Source organism: Orycteropus afer, unplaced genomic scaffold, assembly GCF_000298275.1.
Source record: "Orycteropus afer afer isolate SDZICR_OR568_19922 unplaced genomic scaffold, OryAfe1.0 scaffold00255, whole genome shotgun sequence".
Taxonomy (NCBI): Eukaryota; Metazoa; Chordata; class Mammalia; order Tubulidentata; family Orycteropodidae; genus Orycteropus; species Orycteropus afer.
In genome coordinates this window covers 1,244,877-1,268,244 of record NW_006921842.1, presented here as the reverse complement: position 1 = coordinate 1,268,244, position 23,368 = coordinate 1,244,877, and the positions used below count along the sequence as shown (strand labels likewise).

General features: G+C 40.1%; 1 protein-coding gene across 1 annotated transcript in view; it reads right to left on the bottom strand.

The window, feature by feature from the left end:
- ALDH5A1 (aldehyde dehydrogenase 5 family member A1) overlaps window positions 1-23,368 on the bottom strand; it is a 57,137-nt gene that overhangs the window by 15,849 nt on the left and 17,920 nt on the right. The window contains exons 5-7 of the mRNA XM_007949866.1: window positions 17,857-18,000; window positions 10,229-10,372; window positions 7,334-7,492 (exon numbers count right to left, since the gene is read on the bottom strand). Coding sequence (XP_007948057.1) covers window positions 7,334-7,492; window positions 10,229-10,372; window positions 17,857-18,000 — 447 coding nt within the window. The remainder of the gene's footprint in view (window positions 1-7,333; window positions 7,493-10,228; window positions 10,373-17,856; window positions 18,001-23,368) is intronic.

The window sequence follows — 23,368 nt, the reverse complement described above, 5'->3', positions numbered from 1 at the left end:
AACCCAACATATAACAGAATGAAACATCATCCAGTCCTGCACCATCCTCACAATTGTTGCTGTAGTTGAGCCCATTATTACAGCCACTCTGTCAATCCATCCCATTGAGGGTCTTCCTCTTTTTCACTGACTCTCTACTTCATCAAGCATGATGACCGACCTTCTCCAAGGACATCCTCCTAATAACATGTCCAAACTATGTGAGGGGAAGTCTTGGCATCCTTACTTTTAAGAAGCTTTCTGGCTTTACTTCTTCCAAGACAGATTTGTGGTTCTTCTGGCAATCCATGGTGTGTGTATTCAATATTCTTCACCAATACCACAATTCAAAAGCATCAGTTCTTTAGTATTCCTTACTCAATGTCCAGCTTCTCATGCATATGAGGTGATTGAAAATATCATGTCTTGGGTCAGGGCACCTTATTCCTCAAAGTGATATCTTTGCTTTTTAACTTTTTAAAGAGGTGCTTTTGTAGATTTGCCCAATGTGATAATGTGTTGCTTGATTTCTTGACTGCTGCTTCCATGGGTATTGACTGAGGATCCAAAGAAAATGAAATCCTTGACAACTTCAATCTTTTCTTCATTCATCATGATGCTGTTTTTGGTCTAGTCATGAGATTTTTTTTTTATGTTGGGGTGTAATCCATTCTGAAGGCTGTAGTCCTGAATCTTCATCAGTAAGTGCTTCAAATCCTTTTGCCTTTCAGCAAGCAGGGTGTGTCATCTGCATATCACAGGTTATTAATGAGTCTTCCTCTAATCCTGATATGGTGGTCTCCTACATATAGTCCCGCTTCTCAGATTATATGCTCAGCATACTGACTGAATAAGTATGGTAAAAGGATACAACCCTGACACACTCTTTCCTGATTTTAAACCACAGTATCCCCTTGTACTTTTCAAATGACTCCGTCTTTGTCTATGTATAGGTTCCATATAAGCACAATTGTTTTAGCATTCCCATTCTTTGCAATGTTATTCACAATTTGTTATGATCCACACAGTTGAATGTCCTTGCATAATCAATAAAACGAAGGTAAACATTTTTCTGGTATTCTCTGCTTTCAGCCAAGACCCATTTGACATCAGCAATGATATCCTTCATTCCACATCCTCTTCTGAATCTGGCTTGAATTTTGGGCAGTTTCTTGTGAATGTACTGCTGCAACTGTTTTTCAGTTATCTTTAGCAAGATTTGACTTGCTGAGTGATATATCAATGATATTTTGTTTGTAATTTCTGTATTTTGTCTGTAATTTCTGAATTCTGTTGGAATTTTGTCTGTAATTTCTGAATTCCGTTGGATCACCTTTCTTTGGAATTGGCACAATTGGTTGGCCAGGTTGCTGGCTTCCAAATTTCTTGGTATATAAGTGAACAGTTCCAGCATGGCATCAGTTTGTTGAAACATTTCAGTTGATAGTCCATAAATTTCTGGATTTTTATTGTGATTTGGGTGAAAGTTTACTGAGCAAATTCATTTTCCATACAGCAGTTCATATACAGTTCATATTTTATCTCATGACATTGACTGCAATTTTCTGGAGCCTTGTTTTTTACCAATGCCTTAGAGCTGCTTGGAGTTCTTCCTTCAGCACTATTGGTTTTTAATCATATGCTACTTCTGAAATGGTGAAACATCAACCAATTCTTTTTGGTACAGTGACTCAGTATATTCCTTTGATCTTCTTATTATGTTTCTGGTGTCATTCAATATTTTGCCCATAGAACTTGTCAATATGCAACACGAGGCTTGAATTTTTTTTCAGTTCTTTCGGCCTGAGAAATGCCAAGCATTTTCTTTCTTTTTGGTTTTCTAATTCCAGGTCTTTGCATACTCCATTATAATACTTTACTCTGTTTTCTTGAGCCACCATTGAAATCTTCTGTTCAGCTTTTTACTTCATCATTTCTTCCATTTGTTTTAGCTACTTTAAGTTCAAAAGCAAGTTTCAGTCTCTTCTTGACATTCATTTTAGTCTTTCTTTCCTGTTTTCTTAATGATCTTTTGCTTTCTCCATGTATGATATCCTTGATATCATGCCACAACTCATCTGGTCTTTGGCTATTAGTGTTCAATGTGTGAAATCCTTCCCCGAAATGGTCTCTAAATTCAAGTGTGATATACTCAAGTTTGTACTCTGGCTCTTTAGGACTTGTTTTAATTTTCTTCAGCTCCAACTTGAACTTGCATATTAGCAATTGATGGTCTGTTTTGCAGTTGGTACCTGGCTTTGTTCTGACAGGCCATATTGATCTCTCTACATCAATGTATGTAGTCAATTTGATTTCTGTGTATTCCCTCTAGTGACGTCCATGTGTACAACCATCATTTATGTTGTTGAAAAAAGGCATATCTAATGAATAGGTCATTGATATTATAACTTCTATTATGTGATTTCTAGCATCGTTTCTATCACCAAGGCCATATTTTCCAGCTACTGATATTTCTTTCTTTTCAATGATCACATTCCAATCATCAGTAATTATCAATGCATCTTGACTGCACATTCAGTGAATTTCAAACTGCAGAAGTTGGCAAAAATATTCAATTTCTTCATCTTTGGCATTAGTAGCTGGTGTGTAAATTTGAATAATAGTCATCCTTGTAGGAATATGGATATTATCCTATCACTGATAGAGTTGTATATCAGAAAAGATCTGGCCATTTTCTTTTTGACAATGCATACGATGTTGTTCCTCTTCAATTTGTCATTCCTGGCATAGTAGACCATAAAACTATCTGATTCAAAATGACCAATATCAGTATATTTTGTTGTTTGTTGTTGTTATGTGGCATCGAGTCGGACCCAACTCATAGTGACCCCTCCTTGGGTTTCCGAGGCAGTATCACTATGGAACTAGATTGCCCCATCTTCCTTCCAAGGAGTGGCTAGTGGGTTTGAACTGCCAGCCTTCTGGTTAGCAATCAAGTACCTTAGGCACTATGCTACCAGAGCACCAATCAGTTCATTAATATCTATAATATTGATCTTTATGTGTTCCGTTTCATTTTTGACAACTTCCAACTTTCCTAGATTCATACTTCATACATTCCACCTTCTGATTATTAATGGATGTTTGGATTTGTTTTTTTTCTCATTTTGTCTTAACACATCACAAATGAAGGCCCCCAAAACTTTGTTCCATCTACATCACTAAGGTCAACTCCTCTTTGAGGAGGCAGCTTTTCCCCAGGCTTATTTTGTGTATCTTTAGGAGCCCTGGAGATGCAAAGGTTAAAGTGCTCAGTGGCGAACTGCAAGGTTGGCAGCTCAAAACCCTAGTTGCTTTGTGGAAGAAAGAGGTGGCAGTCTGCTTCTGTAAAAATTTACAGTCTAGGGCAGTTCTACTCTGTCCTATAGGGTCACTATGAGTAGGCATTGATTTGACAGCAGTGGGTTTGTTTTTTGGTTTTCCAGTCTGAGGGGCTCATCATTCAGCACTATATCAGACAGTGTTCTGTTGCTATTCATAAGGTTTTTATTGGCCTTTTTTTTTTTTTTTTCAGAAGTAGATTTCCAGGTCCTCCTTCCCAGTCTGTCTTAGTCTGGAAATTCTGCTGAAACCTGTCCACCATAGGTGACCCTAGGAGGTCTGGTAGGATAGTGCCTAAGGCATTTGACTGCTAAACAGAAGGCTGGAGGTTCAAACGCACCAGCCACTCCTCAGAAGGAAGATTGGGCAATCTACTTCCATAGTAAGACCACCTCGGAAACCCAAGGAGGGGTCTCTATGAGTCAGATCCGACTCAATGGCAGTGAATTTGGTTTGGTTTTTGGTATAGGTTACTCTGCTGGCATGTGAAATACCAGTGACATAGTTTCCAACATCACAGCAACACACAAGCCACCACAGTATGACAAACTCACCAGTTTTCAACTACTATTTATTTAATAATTTTATTATCTCCATTTTCTTGATTCCTTCTCTCTAGAAATCCTGTTACTAAGATGGGGACCCCTTCTTTGCTTCAGATTAACCTTGATTTTTTTTTCCTGCATTTATGTCAATTTTTCATCTTTTTTTCACTTTAAATTCCAAATTTGTCTTTCATTTCATCTGTTAAAGTTTTTATTTTGACTATCATGTGTTGACTTCTATAAATTCTCAATCTCATTGCTTCATTTTCATAGAATTTTTATAGGTGTACTATCAAAACTGTTGGAGGACACTAATTAGATTATTCCTTTCTGTTTCATATTCATCTGTTTCCTTCAGGGTCAGATGTTCTCTCTGCTTTTCCCAATCCTTCTTCTTTTGTGCTCATGGTTGTCTTCAAAGCATTGGTAATGCTTGGTTATTCATCTTTATGAATGAAGAACTGTGTTGATTAATTTAGGTGGTTGGCAGGGGTAACATCTGCTGTTCCATTCTCTAAGAAAACAACCACAAGCTTGGGTGTATTCTGACTATCAGCAGGCTTCACTTTAGGGATAGCTCCTTCCTCAAACAGCAAAGTCAGTGGAGTCCTACTATGGTATAACTACTTTCACTCTCAAACCCATAGCTCTCATAGGCAGGCTATTATATTCCTTCAGTGGTATTTCCCCCGCCTGGAGTAAATGTCTCTGTTGTGTTTTGTGTGTGTGTGGTGGTGGTGGTGGTGGTGTGGAAATGACCCAGAAAACTAAGCAAAAGTTTAGTCAATCTGATCCATCTCTCCACTCCTTCCCTTTCTACTCTGTACTCCAGCCTATTCTAGAAAAGCTCCACATGAAAAATGGCACCCATCTCCCCTGCATTCTCCTGAGCATGTCCCCTCTGCTTAGATTTTTCTGGTAACCTGATCCCTCTGCCTTCCAGAAGTTCTTCACAATCTCTGGTCCACTGGAGTCTTCCTTTCTCCCATTCTCAGCTGAATTTTCCATGGAGTTTCAGAAGAGAGATAAAGATAGGCTTGGACACATTCTGCCATCCAAACTCAGCTTTTAAATCCATGTCCCCTACGATGCTCTCATAGTCCACTGCCTGCAACAAATACTCAGGATGGCTTAATTTCTATCATTTATGTTTTAAAAAACAATTGCATTTAGCATACTTAACTAGAGCCCATTCTCTTCCCCAAACAGGATCTGCCCGTTCTAGTTACCTTAATGTGACGTTGTGCAGTATTTCCCCCCTAGAATCCACTCTATGAGTGCATGAACACTAAAGTCAACACAGTGTGTTGTCAAACAAATTGCTTTCCACTAAACTTCTCTTCTCTTCTCAAAAAAAAAAAAAAAAAAATCCTGCGTTATGGTTGCTTGAACTCCCAGTACACAGTGTCCTCTAGAGAGCAATGTCTGCATATGCACTTTGGCTAAAAAAAAAATCTCTAAAGCAGCAGTTTCCCAACATGGCTGCAAATCAGCATCACCTGCGGTGCTTAAAAATAACAAACTTTGGCCCTACCCCAGACTAATTAACACCCTGCAGTTATAGGCATAAAAAAAAAAAAAAGAAAACTCACAGCTGTCTAGTCATTTTCCGACTCTTAGTGACACCTCTTTGGGTTTCTGAGGCGTATCTCTAAGGAAGTAGATTGCCCAGTCTTCCTTCTGTTGAGTGACGAATGGCTGGTGAGTTTGAACCTCCAGCCTTCTGGTTAGCAGTCAAATGCCTTAGGAACTACACCACTGGTGGGTTATGAACCACCACTCTGGAATTAAAACTATGGCTGGTACAGACCCAAACTGCCTTGAAGTGTGGGCCCCTTGTCTGTTCCCAGGGTCCAATGTCACTTCAAGAATGCCAGCGGTACTAGCATAAACTTTAAGATATTTATTTGATCTATATAACCCCATGGTAATAACTAGAAATTGATCAGTTCTGTCAAACTTGAGAGCTGCCCTTGGTTTCTACTGGATAAGAGATTCAGCTGCATTGCCTGTCCCCTGGGTAAGGGCAGCCATCCCCCGGGCTCTCTGTGGTAGTTAAAGTTGTATGTTAACTTGGTTGGGCCTGTATGAGTGGCTAGGCAGCTGGTGGTAGTTATTCCGCATGCTGAGATGGGCAATCAATTCCATGCTGGGATCTACCACTAGCAGCTGACTAGCTGCTTTAGGGATGTGGTCTGCTTCCCATATATAAGCAGCAGCTTTGGAAATGGTCTCTAGCCTGTGGCTCGCTTGAACCCTGCATGTAGCTGTGTTACTGCTCAGCAGCCTGCCATACTCTGCCAAGCTTGGGACTTTCAATGGACTTGAATTAATGGCCAGTCTTGTGGTTTGGTAACATCAGGACTGGGCCTTTTTACTTGTCAACCTTGGGCTTGTCAGTCTCAGCAGACAACAGCTGTCTGAGCAAAGAAAAGCCTCTAGCTTCAGTGGGCCAGGAGCAGGAGGCAGAGCTGAACCCCAAGTTTGAAGGGCTTTTACCCAGCCCCTAGAGGCTGGCACCTTGAACTCAGACTTAAAGCCTCCAAACTGTAAGAGAATAAACTCCTATTTGTTCAAGCATCCCATTTGTAGTATATTCCTGTCTGAGCGACACTAGCTAACCAAAACACTCCCCAAGGCCACCGAACAGGGGTCAGGCTGTGTTTCCCACTGCAGTGGTGGTTTGGCTGACCTCTTCTGCCTCTATTCCCACATGCAATCCCCAGCCTTCCTATTTTGCCTGATTTAAATCACTCTATTAAAATCCTTTCTATCCATAGAGACTTAACCAGGGAGCAGGCTGCATGTTTACTCTTACAAGAAAAGTCTTTGTATACACTACTTTTCAAAGGGAGAAATCCTACCTAGCTAGTAGTAGTCTAAATTGTGATATTTTTGAATAAGCAAATTCTTCCTGATCCTAAAAGCATATCTAAATCCTGAATATGGAATATGTGATGATACATCTCCCTGCTGGGATGCTTTTTCCAAGGATTCTTCTGGAAGGGTATGTTGCAGTCATGGGAGGATACAACAGACCCATACCAGTATTTCAGCTGAAATATCAACAATCTCAGAAACAAAGCCAGTTTTCCTGTCCTTTTAGGTGTTCCAAAAAAATTACATGACTTTGTGTAAAGAACTTTATGTTCTGAGATCTTAATCTCTGAGGTAGGGAGGGATAGAAGTCACAATGATCACCACTAGAGCAAGGAAGATGGGGGAGGGCAACAGAAGACCTAAAGTGACCAATCTCATGGGACAGTATACAATGACAAAAGCTGGAAAAGCTTATGACCTAGTGATGTCATTCAACTCATACAAAGCAATAGAAATTCACTTTTTCAGATCTCTCAATTGCTTTCAAAATCACCTTGTTGGCTATCTTACCAAAGTGATTTTTGTCAGTTAAGCATTTGATATCAAAACCATGAGATATACTCTAATGCATCATGTAAGTAACTTACCTTTTCTATGGCTTTTTCATTAATTAAAGGGCCTTGAGTAGTTCCCTCCTCAAATCCATTGCCTACACGCAGGTCTCTCTTAATTGCTTCGGCAAATTTTTTCACGAAGGAATCATGGATACCCCTTTGCACCAAGAAACGGTTTGAGCAAACACAGGTCTGGACGTGGGGGAAAAAATACAATTCACAAAGACAGCTTGTCAAACGCTAGTGTCCCAACTAATATATTTGTGATTGCTGCTCCCTCTCTAAGTGTGAAGACACTTCCCCATGTGGTTCTAATCATGTGTTCAACCTGCCATTTTCTTCCCCATGTGAGCCTGATCTGAAAGATATCTGCACCAGCAAGTGCACGTTTCTCTCCAGTGCCCTCCATGGTGGCTACACCTCTGTGCTTAAACAAGTATGCAAGTCTAAGAATCTGTGCAAGAAAAAAAAAAAGGCATTTAATCCGGCTTTTTGTTTTGTTTTGTTTTGTTTTTAATGGCTCACAAAAGGCATTACAGAACAAATAGAAGAGACTAAACTATAACCTCTGGGAGAAAGCGATATTGTGGCATTAAAGAGCAGAGGACAGAAGGACTGAAGTCAAAAACTGAGGTCATATATCCTTTAATTTAAGCCTTCTAAGTGTTTGGCTAGGAGCTCTGGTAGCATAGTGCCTAAGTCACTTGACTGCTAACCAGAAGGCTGGCAGTTCAAATCCACCAGCTACTCCTGGTGGATGGGGCAATCTACTTCTGTAGTGATACTGCCTTGGAAACCCAAGGAAAGGTTGCTATGAGTCAGGTCCGACTCAACGGCACATAACAACAACAACAATAAGTGTTTGGCTGGATTTGACATTTTGAAAATGGACACAAGACATGGAAGCATTTGAGATGAAATTATTCAAAATACCTTTGCTTATTTTTTTCTTATTAAAAACCAAAACCACACTCACTGTCACTGAATTGATTCTGACTCACAGTGACCCCAATTGAGTTTCCAAGGCTTAAATCTTTATGGAAGTAGATTGTCTCATCTTGCTCCTGAGGAGTAGCTGGTAGGTTTGAACCTCTGACTTTCTGGTTAGCAGGCAAATGTCTTACCCCACTACTCCACCATATTTTAAACTTAAAAAATAAAATCACATTATAGAAAGTATAGTTATCATTGATAAATTTTCTTCTTTTTTCTTATCATGTATTTTCTTAGTTGAAACAAGTACATATCCATAAAATTTTGTGTCCTATGCATTTTAAATTAATGGTCTTATTGGCTTAAAGAAGCATGCCCCAAACCTGGAGATTTAAGAGTATAACTCGGAAGGTATTTTATGTTTATAAAAGGACACACATTTACTTCTGAAAAAACCTACCCTTAGTTAGGTTGAAAGGAGGAAAATAAGTGACCAATGGCTAAAAATAAGGATGAAGTGATTTAAAATAGAATATGATACAGTATTTCACCATTTTTTCCCCAATGCAATCTTTCAGTAGTATTTATTGTTTTTAGCATGCATTTAGAAGTTCCAATCCACCCATTCAGAAAAAGGCCTGATAATCTACTTCCACAAGATTAAAACCCCAAAAATAATTACTGCTGTCAAGTTGATTCTGATTCATAGTGACCCAGAAGGACACAGGAGAACTGCTCCATAGGCTTTCAAGGCTGTAAACCATTTTGAAGTAGACTGTGACATCTTTCTCCTGTGGAGCAGCTAGATAGGTTCAAACTGCTGAGTTTTTTGGTCAGCAGACAAGTACTTTTACCCCTGCACCATTAGGGCTCCTTTTCACAAGGTTACAGCCATTGCAAACCCTATGGAGTACAGCTCTACTTTGAGATACATGGGGTTGCCATGAATCTGAATCCACTTGATGGCAATGGGTTTGTTTTCTGATTTATTGATCTTTGTAAAGTAAACACACATGCACACATACCAGTCACACACAAAAAACCTCTGAAAAACTCTCCATAACTCACCTGTCCAGAGTTCCTTTCATACTTTAGGACAAAGTGCTTATGAGTATTTCTTAAGAAGCCAGCATCCTGGCAGCAGCTTGCACAGATACTGAGAGGCAGGACCCTTGGCTTACGGCCCCAGCTTCTTAGCAGAGTAGGGACTGCAGCCCAAAGATTTATGATCTTAAGAAAGTTTATTAGTCTTTCTAGAGCTTCTTTTCCTCATCTGTAAAATATGATGTTTCATAGGATAACCCTAAAGGTCCCTGCCTTATTTCTTATTAAGACCTGACCTCAGACCAGCACTTTCCCAATGACAATCTGGAACCTTCCTTGGTTACACTGACAGTCCTTGGGCATGCACCTGTTAGTGGGTCCTATGATACCCCTTTTATCTTAGGAGAGAGACACAGGTAGGTCTTAGCAGGCAATAGGGTGTTGAGTTTTTCAAGCATCATCCTCAACATATTTCTACCTTCCTTTCCTTAAGACTGTGGATCTCAGATCCTACCTGTTCTAAAGGGGGTTTTATGTCTAAGAAGATAGTTATACCTGTTTGGTAGAGAAAAGCCCAAAGAAGAAAAACTATAAAAATAATCATATTCAAAGTGTAAAGGAAGAAGAAAAGAGAGAATAGTTGACTAAAAGATACCTGTTATTTAGGAAATTTCTCACAGCCAGGAAGTAACACTTTACTTCTCTTTAAACTCTTAGAGCCTAGCATAGTTCCTTGGTCAAAAACAAACAAACAAACAAAAACACACAAAAAACACCTCACTAAATATATTCCGAAAGAGTGAAAAAATAAAGAATGGATGATGGAATGAACCCAAAATTATCCAGCTAGAAGATGAGTAAGGAGTTGAGGTGGTAAGATCTTAGTAAACACACATGCACACATACTACACTCACACACACAAAACCTCTGAAAAACTTTCCATGACTCACCTGTCCAGAGTTCCTGAATTTAGATGCCATCGCACCTGCTACAGCCCGGTCCACGTTGGCACTGTCAAATACAATGAATGGAGCATGGCCACCAAGCTCCATAGAGACTCTTTTTACAGAGTCTGCAGCATAGTGCAAGAGGATCTGTAAGAGGAGGAGAGGATGCAGTGAGCTCTGAAATGAATGACCCAGGACTATCACACCTTTGCTCTGTCCCCAACAGTGAATAATAGCATGTTGTTGTTGTTGTGTGCCATCGAGTCGGACCCGACTCATAGTGACCCCTCCTTGGGTTGCTGAGGCAGTATCACTACGGAAGTAGATTGCCCAACCTTCCTTCCGAGGAGTGGCTGGTGGGTTTGAACTGCCAGCCTTCTGGTTAGCAGTCAAGTGCCTTAGGCACTATGCTACCAGAGCTCTTGAATAATAGCATATACAGTGTATAATAGCATATACAGAATAGCATTTTGTGTAACAAAAGGGGAAAAATAATATATATTCACATATGTTTAGTATTTGCATAGAGATACAGGTAATATAACAAAAACTTAAAAGTAATTATTTATAGAAGGTGAGGAAGAGGGATCCAGCAACAGGGGTGAGACTTCTCAATGTAAACCCACTGATACTGTTTTAATTTCTGAACCACATAAATGTATTAACATAGAGAGCTGCCATTGACTCTGACTCATAGCCACCTTGTCTATAACAGAATGAAATGTTGCCAGTCCTGTGTCATCCTGAGCTCACCAGCATGTGGTGTTCACCACTGTGGTTACTGCACCAATGCATGTCACCATGGATCTCCCTTCACCCTTTTTTGGATCTCTGCTTCATCAAACATTATATCCTCCTTCAGTGATGATCCTTCCTAATAGTGTGTCCCAAGCAAGTGAGTCGGACAATGATCTGTTGTGATCCACAGGTTTTCATTTGCTAATTGTCAGAAGGAGATTGCCAGTCTTTTTGTCCTAGTCTGTTTTAGTATGAAAGCACCACTGAAACCTGTCCAGCATAGGTGACCCTACTAGTATTTGAAATACCAGTTGCATAGCTTTCATAATAACATGAAAGCCACCACAGTATGACAAACTGACAGATGGGAGATGGATATAAGTGCATTAAACTCAACTCATTGCCATCGAGTCGGATCCGACTCATAGCAACCCCTCCTTGGGTTTCCGAGGCGGTATCACTACGGAAGTAGATTGCCCAACTTTCCTTCTGAGGAGTTTGAACCGCCAGTCTTCTGGTTAGCCATCAAATGCCTTAGGCACTACGCCATCAGAGATCCCATAAGTGCATTACCTATCTCCAAAAAATTATATCAGAGGCTTAAAAAGTCATAATATAGACATGAGATATTTGAAGTACATCCATCCAAAATTTGGCCATGTAGGTTCATATGTATGTACTTTTTTATTATATAAGAAGACTAGATTGTATACTTATACTTTTTTATAATCTGCATTATCTTCCCAAGTAACAGTATATCCACAATACCTTACATGTCCATAAGCTTTTATAACTTGCTTCTTTAATGTAACACTATAATGTGAAGATCTTCTTGTGCCTCACACATTCTTCTAAGGCACTCTTTATGTGTCCATACCATGTTGTAATCCATGACTCTTCCATAATTTATTTATCCAGCCCCTGTCTGTTGGATATGTAGGTTGTTTCCAATTCCTTACTATTAAAGACAACACTGCATTTATTCCCTCAGCATCAATTTGTAGAAGGAGAACTGATAGCTCAAAGCATAACTGTAAGGATTCTTAACACATATAATCATTTTCTCAGGGATTTTTAAATGTTTTATCACATGATTGTTGTTAGCTTCTGTTAAATTGGCTCCTGACACATAGTAACCTCACGCACAACAGCAAAAAAAGGTTGCCTGGTTCTATACCATCCCTATGAATTACTGTGGATAGGACTGTCATAATTCACAGGGTTTTCACTGGCTGATTTACAGAAGTAGATCACCAGGCCTTTCTTCCTAGTCTTAGTCTGGAAGGCTGAAACCCATTCAACATCATAGCAACACACAGCCTACAGTGATAGACGGGTGGTGGATGCACATGAGTTGCACTGGTTGCCAATTGAAGCTGGGTCTCCAGTATGGAAGGTGAGAATTCTACCTCTGAGCCATCATTTCCTTATTACAGGATAGTAGGGCTACCTCTGCTCCAGTATTTCCTTATTACAGAATCTCTCTCTCTCTCTCACTGCCGTCAAGTCGGATCCGACCCATAGCTACCCCTCCCTGGTTTTCTGAGGCAGTATCACTGCAGAAGTAGATTGATCCACCCTCTTTCTGAGGAGTGGCTGGTGGGTTTGAACTGCCAGGCTTCTGGTTAGCAGTGCCTTAGGCACTATGCCACCCAGTCAAAGCTTCAGGAATGAAAGAACAACCCGAGTTAGTTCAAGTGCAACACACGATTGACAAGTTCAAGGTCTTCCTAGGAATGGCTCCTCTACTGATGAGCACCCTGTGGTCATGGGTTTTGTGACAGGGCACGGGGTTAAAGTTCAGAATGAATTGTTGGAAAGCTGCTTCTGTGTTGGCATTTTTCTATATGCCCAGATGTTAATATTCTAGTAATAAACGGCTATAATAATCTTCTCATTGAAATGTTATTAGTCAACAAATAGAACAAGCTTTAAGATTAAAACAATACATTATGTTGGATTCAAGACAGCTATTTCCGTTTTGAATTGTTAAGAAATACTGTCTGCCAGGAAATCTATTTTTACTGAACTTGTTCCAATGTTAAAAAATATTCTCCCTGTTGGGTCACTCCATCACCTCCACCTGATCTGGCCTGTCTCAGGGTGTCTGTACCTCAGTGCACACCTGCTATGTGTCAACTAATGACAGAGTCCTTCCCTGCTCACAGTCTCTGCTTTCCCATGATGACACCTGAACCTGTCTCTGGTCTGCCATGGCTCCTGCTGTATGCAAGCAATCCTGTCACCTCCTGTTGAGTCCTCCCAGCTTCAGTTCTCACTGCTGACCTTCTCATGACCTCAGCTTCCAAAGCCCTGGACAGGAAACTTGATTGGCCGTGTTCATCACTCTATGTAGGGTGTGAGGTAAAGAATTACTAAGTACAAAGAATTTGGTCTTGGTCCCCAGTTCCTGGTGGTAATATCTAAATCCTTAGAATTTCCTGAGTGATTGAAGTGTCGTTGTTATCCAGGAAAGCTCCAGACCACACCTGAAAATTTATGCTAATGGGGTGATCCTTGGGTAGGGGCTGTCCTGGTCAAAAAGACCCACCATATAATATCAGCCTGACTTCTGGAGAAGAGGCTGGAAGTTGAGTTCAACCATGCAATGGAGCCTCAGTAGGAATTCAGGACACTGAAGTTTGGTGAGCTTCCTGGTTGTTGAAAGGCACTGATGCACATGGAGGAGTAGTGGGTCCCTTTTTGGTACATGGAAGCTCCATGTTGGGACCTATGCATCTCCTCATTTGTATCCTCTTTACTATAAGTTTAAGTATAGAATTTTTCTGAGCTCTGAGTGTCATTCTAGAGAATTATTGAACCCAAGGGAGTAGTGGAAGCCATCAGGTTAGAAGGGAGAGGGCTCCTAGGGAACCCCTGAATTCATAGCCAGCCAGTCAGAAATGAGGGTGTGGTGTCTCAACTTGCAGCTGGTGTCCTAAGTCTTGGGCAGACTTGTGTATGAGAGTCTAAAACCAGAGGCACTTGGTATGTGTAAATAGAGCAGTCTGAAAGTAGAGCCTTAAACCCATCTTAAAAGTCTTGACATAAGTCTAGAATCCATGTTGAATTTTAAAGTTGCCTTTTCTAATAGCAGGTCCTTTACCCTTAGTGGTAACCTAACCACATACCCTAAAGGAAACTTTCCTTTTCTCAGTGATCTGGCTGGTGCAGGATATCACAGTCTATTCCCAAGGGCCTTTTCTTTATGGTCTAACAGATACAAGATGTGATAACTTATGGTCAAAGGGTCTTGATGCATAGCATTACTAATAAATCTTTACAATAGATTGGACAATACCATTGATTGAGAAAGCAACTTTAATAGCCTCTTATACCCAAAAAATCTGTCCTGCGGCCATGACCATCATGTAATATACACTGAAGAGCATCTACACTTGTAATTATGTACACTTAAGCAATTATATAATCCCTGTATGTTATCCATCTTTCCCTGCTAAGTCCCACCTTTGACTCCACTGATTGTCTTTCAGACAATCATGATTTTATAACTTCAGTTCCTGCTTCAGTTCTACAAGAATGCTTGCTTATTCACTATTCATTAGAGAAGCCATCTTTATTGAGTAAAGTTAGAAGTCTTACTAGTCCAGATTGTCTCTGGACCATCAATAAATCTCTTAATTTTACTTTTACAGAGTGTGTGTTTTCACTCTAGGACACTTGGCTGTCTGGAGGACTGTGCCCTTTAACTTGCGAGATCTGACCTAGCTCTGGTGATTAAGATCAGAAGAAGAAGTACTGCATTTGCAGTTGATGTCAAAAAGGAGAGTTGCTAGAGTTGGTGTGAATTAGAGAAGACACACATTCTAATACACCAGGACACTTGTCGTAGGGCAGCGGCCAGCCTATGAATCTGTTTCCCTTGGATCAAATGATCACTTATGGTTCAATTCATTGTGCAGGAAAAGTGAAAACATTATGTGCAATAAAATGTGGCTGCTATTCCCTCAGCAGAGCCTGGGAGGGGTACTTTCCCCATATATGGAGGTAAGGGGATGTCTAGAATAGACTCACTGTAAGTGGTTTAGTTAAGAGACAAGAGTCTAGGCCAGAGTACCAGAAGCCCAGCTAGCACTTCTCTGTGAAGATCAACTCAGAGAAAGCTCTTGATATAGAGATTATTATTCCTTTGTTGTTGTTGCTGTTAGCTGCTGTGGAGTCTACTCCCAATTCATGATGACTCTTTGTACAACAGAATGAGGCATTGCCTGGTCCTATACCATCTTCACAATCACTGGTATGCTCTCATCTATTGAGGCCACTGTATAGTGCCATCCGACCTAGGGAAGTTATCAGCTAGCACTATATCTAGGAGCTCTGGTGGCATAGTGCCTAAGGCATTTGACTGCTAACCAGAAGGCTGGTGGTTCAAAGGAAGGTTGGCCAATCAACTTCCGTAGTGATACCGCCTCGGAAACTATATCTACTTGAATAATTTCTTTTAGAAGGATCAGCAGAAGGCTGGTCCCTATGAGGCGGAGGTTAAAGATGTCCCAGACGTCCAACTTTTACAAACTGCTGTGCCACTCCGTCATCTCTGACATCAACTCTTCCTCCTCCCCTCAGTAATCTCCTTCTTTTCTTAGGGTTCTGTATTTCACTGTAATGTCTTACAGAACTCACAGACTCCCAAGGAAACGGCTCATGTGGTTGTAGAGGAGGCTTGGAGGCTGGCAGCCAGGCAAGTCCCAAGTCCGTGGATAGGTCTGGAGGATTCTCCCCACTCTCGTGGGTGCAGGGGCTGGCAAACCCAAATTGGTGGTTCAGATGACTGACTGCTGTCTCAAGTCCAGGGGTGAGATGATGACAAACCAAATACAGGACCAGAGCAAGAGAGAGAACTTTTCCAGAGCATTTACATATATACCCTCAAGGAAGCTAAGGGTGGTGACTTGAGTCCCACCTTCCAGGAAGGTGGGACTCAAGATACATCCCACCCTAAACAGCATAGAGACTAGGATTTACAATACATCACAAAATGGAGGACAATGGTTAGAAGGGTCATATTAAGCAATTCACTGCACTGTTGTTGTTGTTGTTGTTATTTGCCATCCAGTCGACCCAACATAGCGACCCCTCCTTGGGTTTCCGAGGCAGTATCACTACGGAAGTAGGATTGCCCAACCTTCCTTCCGAGGAGTGGCACTGTAGTATCAGACAATACTCTATTGTGATCCACAGGGCTTTCATTGGCAAATTTTCAGTAGTAGTTCATCAGGTCTTTCTTCCCAGTCTATCTTAATCTGGAAGCTCCGTTGAGACCTGTCTACCATGGGTGACCCTGTTGGTATTTGAAATATTGGTGGCATAGCTTTCAGCATCAGAGCAACACACAAGTCATCACAGTAAGACAAAGTGACAGAAGGGAAGTGGATTATTCCATTAGCTATCCCTCTTCACTCTTCCCTTTAAGCCACCACAAATAAGTCATTTTTCTGAATAAAGAATTTAGGAGGAAAAGTTGGACTTGGCAGGAACATGGCCAGGCATTTTCTTAGAAGCCTGCCAAGTGACATTTTGCTGAGGAAAGTGAAGACACAGAGTAGGTTGCTGCCCTTTGCCCAGCATTATGGAATTTCTCTAGCTTGAACCACAGGGGTTTTACACCCCTTTCTCCCAGGCCTCTCTTTTATTCTCTGTCTGCTTCGTAGTAACATTTGGAACTCTCTGAAAATAAGCTTGTATTGTGAGAACCACTGATCTCAGGGACCTAGCAGTTTATGGATATAAAAGCCTCTGTTTCCGATATGAATGACTGGTAAGACTCCCTGAGTGTGATTTTATGGTATGACAAAGGGGATTATGGTCAGGAGGTATAACACTGCTAGATTCCTTCTTGCTTCTCATAGTATCTAAACCTTTTAGAGTAGATCTACACAGTGAAACCTGTAAAAGCCAGAACTTGTACAAGGCAGAAATGTGTCAGTGAGGGAAAACTCAAGTATTTTTCACCAACAGAGATCAACAGAAAAGTGGTAAGCCTGCACCCTGTCAAAGATGGAAAACTTGTGAGACCTGAAAAAACAAAGCAGCCCTGTCAAGTTCTGGCTTTCACAAAATTCACTGCCGTCAGGTCAGATCCAACTCATAGTGACCCTTCCTTGGGTTTCCGAAGTGGTATTACTACAGAAGTAGATTGCCCAACCTTCCTTCTGAGGAGTGGCTGGTGAGTTTGAACCTCTAGCCTTCTGGTTAATAGTCAAATGCCTTAGGTACTACACCACCAGAGCTCCCCTGGCTTTCAAGGGCTTCACTGTATTATTTTTCTATGATGTATACTTACATATTATGTATATATGTATTAGCAAAACAAGTATATCAACTAGAGAGAATCTCCATAAATAAAAACTTTTGTTCTACCCTGATCTTTTTCTCTTTTGAACATTTAAATGGATAGATTAAAAACCCATTCACAGGCTATACATGGAGTTCTGGGAAAACACCTCTTTAATTTTTAAGGAAAAAAGAAACAAAACTACACTTTTTTTAATTTCTAAAACATCTATTTAAACATAAGTTGGTGTTTCTGGAATCTCCAATTCTAAAAACATTGAATTACTAAAAAAAAAAAAACCAAGCATTTACAATCAAAGAAATGTGATGGCTAGCTTTTGCTCACTTCACATACAACAAATAACAGGGACCTCCCCCACCCTCAAATGTCTATGGTATTGTCAAATAAGAACCTAGGTTGTGCCACAATGAGGAATTACATTCAAAATGTCTCCAGAAGATGACCAGATGATACTTTATTTGACAGAGCTTTTAAACTCTGCTACCTAAAAATGAACAAGATGAAATAGCATTTTTATACTCTATAACAAAGAAATATTAGAATGACATTTCTTTTCTTTGAGACTTAAGTAACGTACCTTCCCAGTAGCTGTTGAGCCAGTAAAGGAAATTTTAGATACCAAAGGATCAGTACAAAGAGCCTCCCCTACTTCTTTGGCCTTCTTTTGAGAGCAGGGAACAACGTTGTACGTACCTGGAGGAATTCCAGCCTGGTGGGCAAGCTATAAAGACAAACAGCAAACATGGCAGCAAATGATCAAAGAGAAAACAAATAGAGGAGAAATAAATAGAACGTTTAATCCAAAAATAATGGAAAAAAACTTTAGGTTGACCGTGGAGGCAGAATAAGTATACCTATGGGATTAAAATAAGATTTTCATTATCGTTAAACTGACATCAATATTTATGAGTTGTTAAATTTAAAAAAAATAAAATAAAATGTCTTACAGGATGAGTCTCAATGACACTTTGGTTAAAAAAAAAAAATGTAAAGAAAAAAACAGAACCAAAAACTTGGGAGATACCAATTCACACCCACTAGGGGGCTTTAGTGGCATAGTGCCTAAGGCATTTGACTGCTAACCAGAAGGCTGGCTGTTCAAACCCACGAGCCACTCCTTGGAAGGAAGGTTGGGCAATCTACTTCCACAGTGATACCACCTCAGAAACCCAAGAAGAGGTCACTATGAATTGGATCTGACTTGACGGCAGTGAATTTGGTTTGGTTTGGAAGGTGGTTGTTATCAGAAAAACAGAAAGCAAGTGTTGGTGAGGATATTGAGAAACTGGAATTTTCTTCACCCATTGTGAGTAAGAATGTAAAAAGGTGCAGCTGCTGTGGAAAACAGTTTGGTGCTTCCTTAAAAAGAGAAACACAGAATTACCACATGATCCTACAGTTCTACTCCTAACTATATACCCAAAAGAATTGAGAGCAGGAACTCAGATATTTTTACACCATTGTTCATTGCAGCATTATTCATGAATCAGAATTAGGAAAAATTAGAAATAAGGTGAAGAAAGATAAGAAAGAATTATAAATGAAAGAAAAAATATTTCAGAAATGATGACTAAACTAGAAGGAACACAAGAATAAATAAACACAATAGATAACATCTTGGGAAAAACAGAAGATGAAAGAGAATAACTGGAAAGATTAAGCACGGAAAAGATGAAAAGGTATAAGAGACATCACAAAAAAGAGTCATAGGAGAACCTGAAGCAGTAAACCAAACTGAAGATAAAGAAAAAAATTCTGGAGAGTTTAATTTAAGAAAACTTTCCTGAAATTAACAAAAAAGATTTGAAATGACATAGCAAGCAAGCACATTGCATACCTAGAATACTGACCCAAAACAACCATCAAAAGACATATTCTAGTGAATTTACTGATCTTAAGAATATAGAAAAAGGACTTCCGGTTAAATGGAGGAAGAAACCGACAAGCTACACACACCCTCTTCAACAAAGAAAAGAGAAACCAAATGACAGAGATATAGGAGATAGTCCTGGAGCCCTGAGCTCTGAAAGGAAATATACAGAAGTGGATTAGGCATCAACTAGTGGAAAATTTTGAATGAAAACAGTGAGCACAGAGACAGTCAAAGCTACAGACTGTCAGGTACTCTGATGGGACAAACAGCCTGAATATTTCCAAGTGGTGTTGAGACCTGAGAATTGACCTAAAGATCAGCTTTGGTCACCAAGTGCTTCAGGGATGACTGCACTGGTGGCCAATGACTAGGAAGGGAAATAGCAAGGAGGGTTATTTGTGTCATTTCTAATTTGTAGATAACTTTTCATTTTTCCCACGCTGCTTTCAGGATTCTTTCTTTGTCTTTGGTTTTGGTGAGTTTGATGATGATATGTCTTGGTGATTTTCTTTTGGAGTCTATCCTGTTTGAGGTTCAGTGGAATTCTTGAGTGCATATATTCTCATCTTTCATCATACTAGGAAAATTCCCTTCCAACAAATCTTCAACAACTTTTTCTGTGGTTTTATTTGTCTCTTCCTGTTCTGGAATAACAGGAAGCTGTGGATTTCGACAGTCTGGAGGGTGCAGCCATTTTGATTGTTTACAAGTGGTGGCCATTTGGGATATTTAAAGTGACTGAGGGTGCAGCCATTTTGAATGTTTATAAGCTGTGGCCATTTTGGATTTCAAAGTGACAGCATTCTTATCCAGATTCCAGGGACCTAAGAATAGGCCCTATTTGCCAAGGACGGCAAGGACATATGGGAGGCTGACAATGGGAAAGGAAACAAGTGGTGACTGTGTAAGTGCTGCCAACTAGTGAATAGAGGAGCACAGCACAGTATCCTGCTTACGTAGATAACATACAACAAAACAAAACAAAAATTGCAGGCAAGCCACTCCAATATACAATCACCAATTGAATATAAACACAAAAATGTCTCTGAGACAACAAAGCATCACCGTCCACACAAAGAAGCATGACAAAGAAGGAGACACTAGGGAGCAGGATACAGATCCAAAATACATCCCTGAGGAAGATGCAGCATTAGAACTCCCTGATAAGGAATTCAAAAGAATTGTATTTAGGTACCATCCATGAATTGAGAGACAGATCAAGGAAAACATTGACAAAAATGAGGAAAACACAGAGAAGACCCCAGAACAATTTCAAAAGACAATACAAGAACAAAATGGCAAAATAAATGAAAAATTAGAAATGACACAAAATCTACAGACAGAAATCCAGAAGATTAAAACTAATTTTTCAGAAATAGATAACACATTGAATGGGCAAAAGAGCAGAACTGAATCAATAGAAAACAGAACTAGTGAGACTGAACACAAATACCTCAATACTTCTTTGGAAAGGGATTAATCAGAAACAAGATCAAAACAAAATGAAGAAAGCCTAAGGTTCATGTGGAATACCATCAAAACGAATAACCGATGTTATTCCAGAACAGGAAGAGACAAATAAAACCACAGAAAAAGTTGTTGAAGATTTGTTGGAAGGGAATTTTCCTAGTATGATGAAAGATGAGAATATATGCACTCAAGAATTCCACTGAACCTCAAACAGGATAGACTCCAAAAGAAAATCACCAAGACATATCATCATCAAACTCACCAAAACCAAAGACAAAGAAAGAATCCTGAAAGCAGCGTGGGAAAAATGAAAAGTTATCTACAAGGGGCAACCAATAAGACTCAGCTCATATTTCTCAGCAGAAACCATGCAGGCGAGAAGACAATGGGATGGTATATATAAAGCCCTGAAAGAAGAAAATTTCCAACCAAGCATTATACACCCAGCAGAAATGCCCCTCAAATATGATGGTGAAATTAGAACATTTCCAGATATGCTGAAATTAAGGGAATTTGTTAAAACCAGGCCAACCTTACAAGAGATGCTAAAGGGAATCCTTTGGACAGAGAACCAACAGCAGCAAACAGTAACTGACCATTAACACACATGATGACATAACTCAGAAACCAACCCAGTTATAGAAGTATCCAAAATAAATAAGCCTACAAGATTGTAAACAGGGAACCAGAGACATCAATTGACAAATGAGGACAACTACAAACCAAAAAGACAGAAAAACTTGTGCAGTTACAGAACTTCTAAATGGTAAGGAAGTCAAGACAACTGCAAGATAGGACTATTCTAAACTTGGGGAGAAAACGATAAATTACAGAGTAACCTCAAAGAAAAATGATAAACTTTCACATCAAAATAAAAAAGAGGACCAACACAAATATTTAGCAAATACTAAAACAACAGCAATAAAGGAAGTGATAACATGATTCACAAACAAAATAAGCTCAGCATAGAAAATTATACGGAACAAAGAAATCAACACCACGAAAAAAGCATGTAGTAAAATGACAACAACAAATTACAATAGCAAAAAGATGGAAACAACCTACATGCCCATCAACTGTAGAATGCGTAACCGAACTATGGTGCATACACACAATGGAATACTATGCAACACTGAAGAATAATGTAGAGTCAGCAAAACACTGCATAACATGGATGAACTTGGAGGACATTATGTTGAGTGAAATACGTCAATCACAGAAGGGCAAATATAGTATTAGTTCCTTGTTGTGGGTGGTCAAGGAAAGGTTTATATATGGAAGGAAATTTTCTTTGTTGGTTGCCAGGGGTGGGAGGGGAAGGGAAGGAACACTGGAAAAAAAAAAAAAAAAAAGAATGCACTGACCCATGTTGCTTTAGTTTTGTGTATTTCACTGCACATAAATTATATTTCTAAAATGCATTAAAAAAAAGAATATAGAAAAAGCATTTTGAGGCATTTTTGTAAAAAAGAACAACTAACTTTTACAGGCAAGAAATTTAGATTATCATCAGACTTTTTTTTTTTATTGTGATTTGGGTGAAATTTTACAGAGCAAATTCACTTTCCATACAGCAGTTCACATACACTTTATCTCATGAGATTGACTACAACTTACCCCAATGCAACAGCTCCCCTTCCACTTCCTCCCCATAGTTACCTCTTCCCTGTGTCCATCCCTTCATGCACTCCTTCCCCCTGAGCTGTCTCCCTGTATATAAGCAGCCCTTCTTTCTCCCATGATTGTTCTCTCCAAGGAGTGTATCTACCTCAGGTAAATGTTCAACTCATATGCCTGTATTTTGTTTGGCTGGAAGCCACAGGTATGGGTTCAATTCCAGACCTGAAGGGCAGCTAGGGGCCATAGCCTCAGGGGTTCCACCAGAATCTATTGGATCAGCAAGCCTGGCCCCTTTTTTTTTCTCCAAATGATTTTGAGTTTTGTTCTACATTGTTTTCCCTCTCTATCCAGGATCTCCTACATAGATCCCCTTCCAAGTGGTTGACAGTGGTAGCCAGGCACCATCTAGTTCTTCTGGTCTCAGAGTCATATAGGCTGCAGATCAGATGGTGTACCAGTTGCTGAGACTAATTGTTTCCATGAACTTTTGGTTTTCTTCATTCTTCTTTGCTCTGTACGAGGAGAGACCCATTGTTGCATCTAGATGGCTGCTTGCACGCTTTTAAGATCCCAGTCACTATTCGCCAAAGTAGGAGGTGGAACAATGTTTTGTGTAGTATGCTATGCCAATTGAGCTTGATGTCCCCTGTAACTATGGTTCTGAGCCCACAGGTGCAACTATTTGGTTCCTCTGGGTAGCTGACTGTGACCAAGAAGTGACTACAACCTTGCCCCTTGTCAGCTCTACTGTACACCTGGGAATTCAGATCATACAGAAACTTATATAGGATCATTATCTGCCAACCCTATACATGTTCTTGAGTACACTCCTGCTTGAATTTCTCTTAGAAAGATCAGCACTAGGCCAGTCCCCATGAGGCAGAGGTCAAAGATGTCCCAAATGTCCAAACTACCATGCCACGCCATCATTTCAGACATTAACTCCTCCTCCTCCTCCCAATAATTTCCTGTCTTAGGGTTCTGTATTTCACTGTAATGCCTCACAGAACTCACAGACACCCAAGGGTTCATCTCACGTAGTAGTGGTGGAGGCTGACAGGCTGGTGAGTCCCGGGTCCGTGAGTAGGTCTGGCGGATCCTCCCAACTCTCGGGGTTTGATGAACC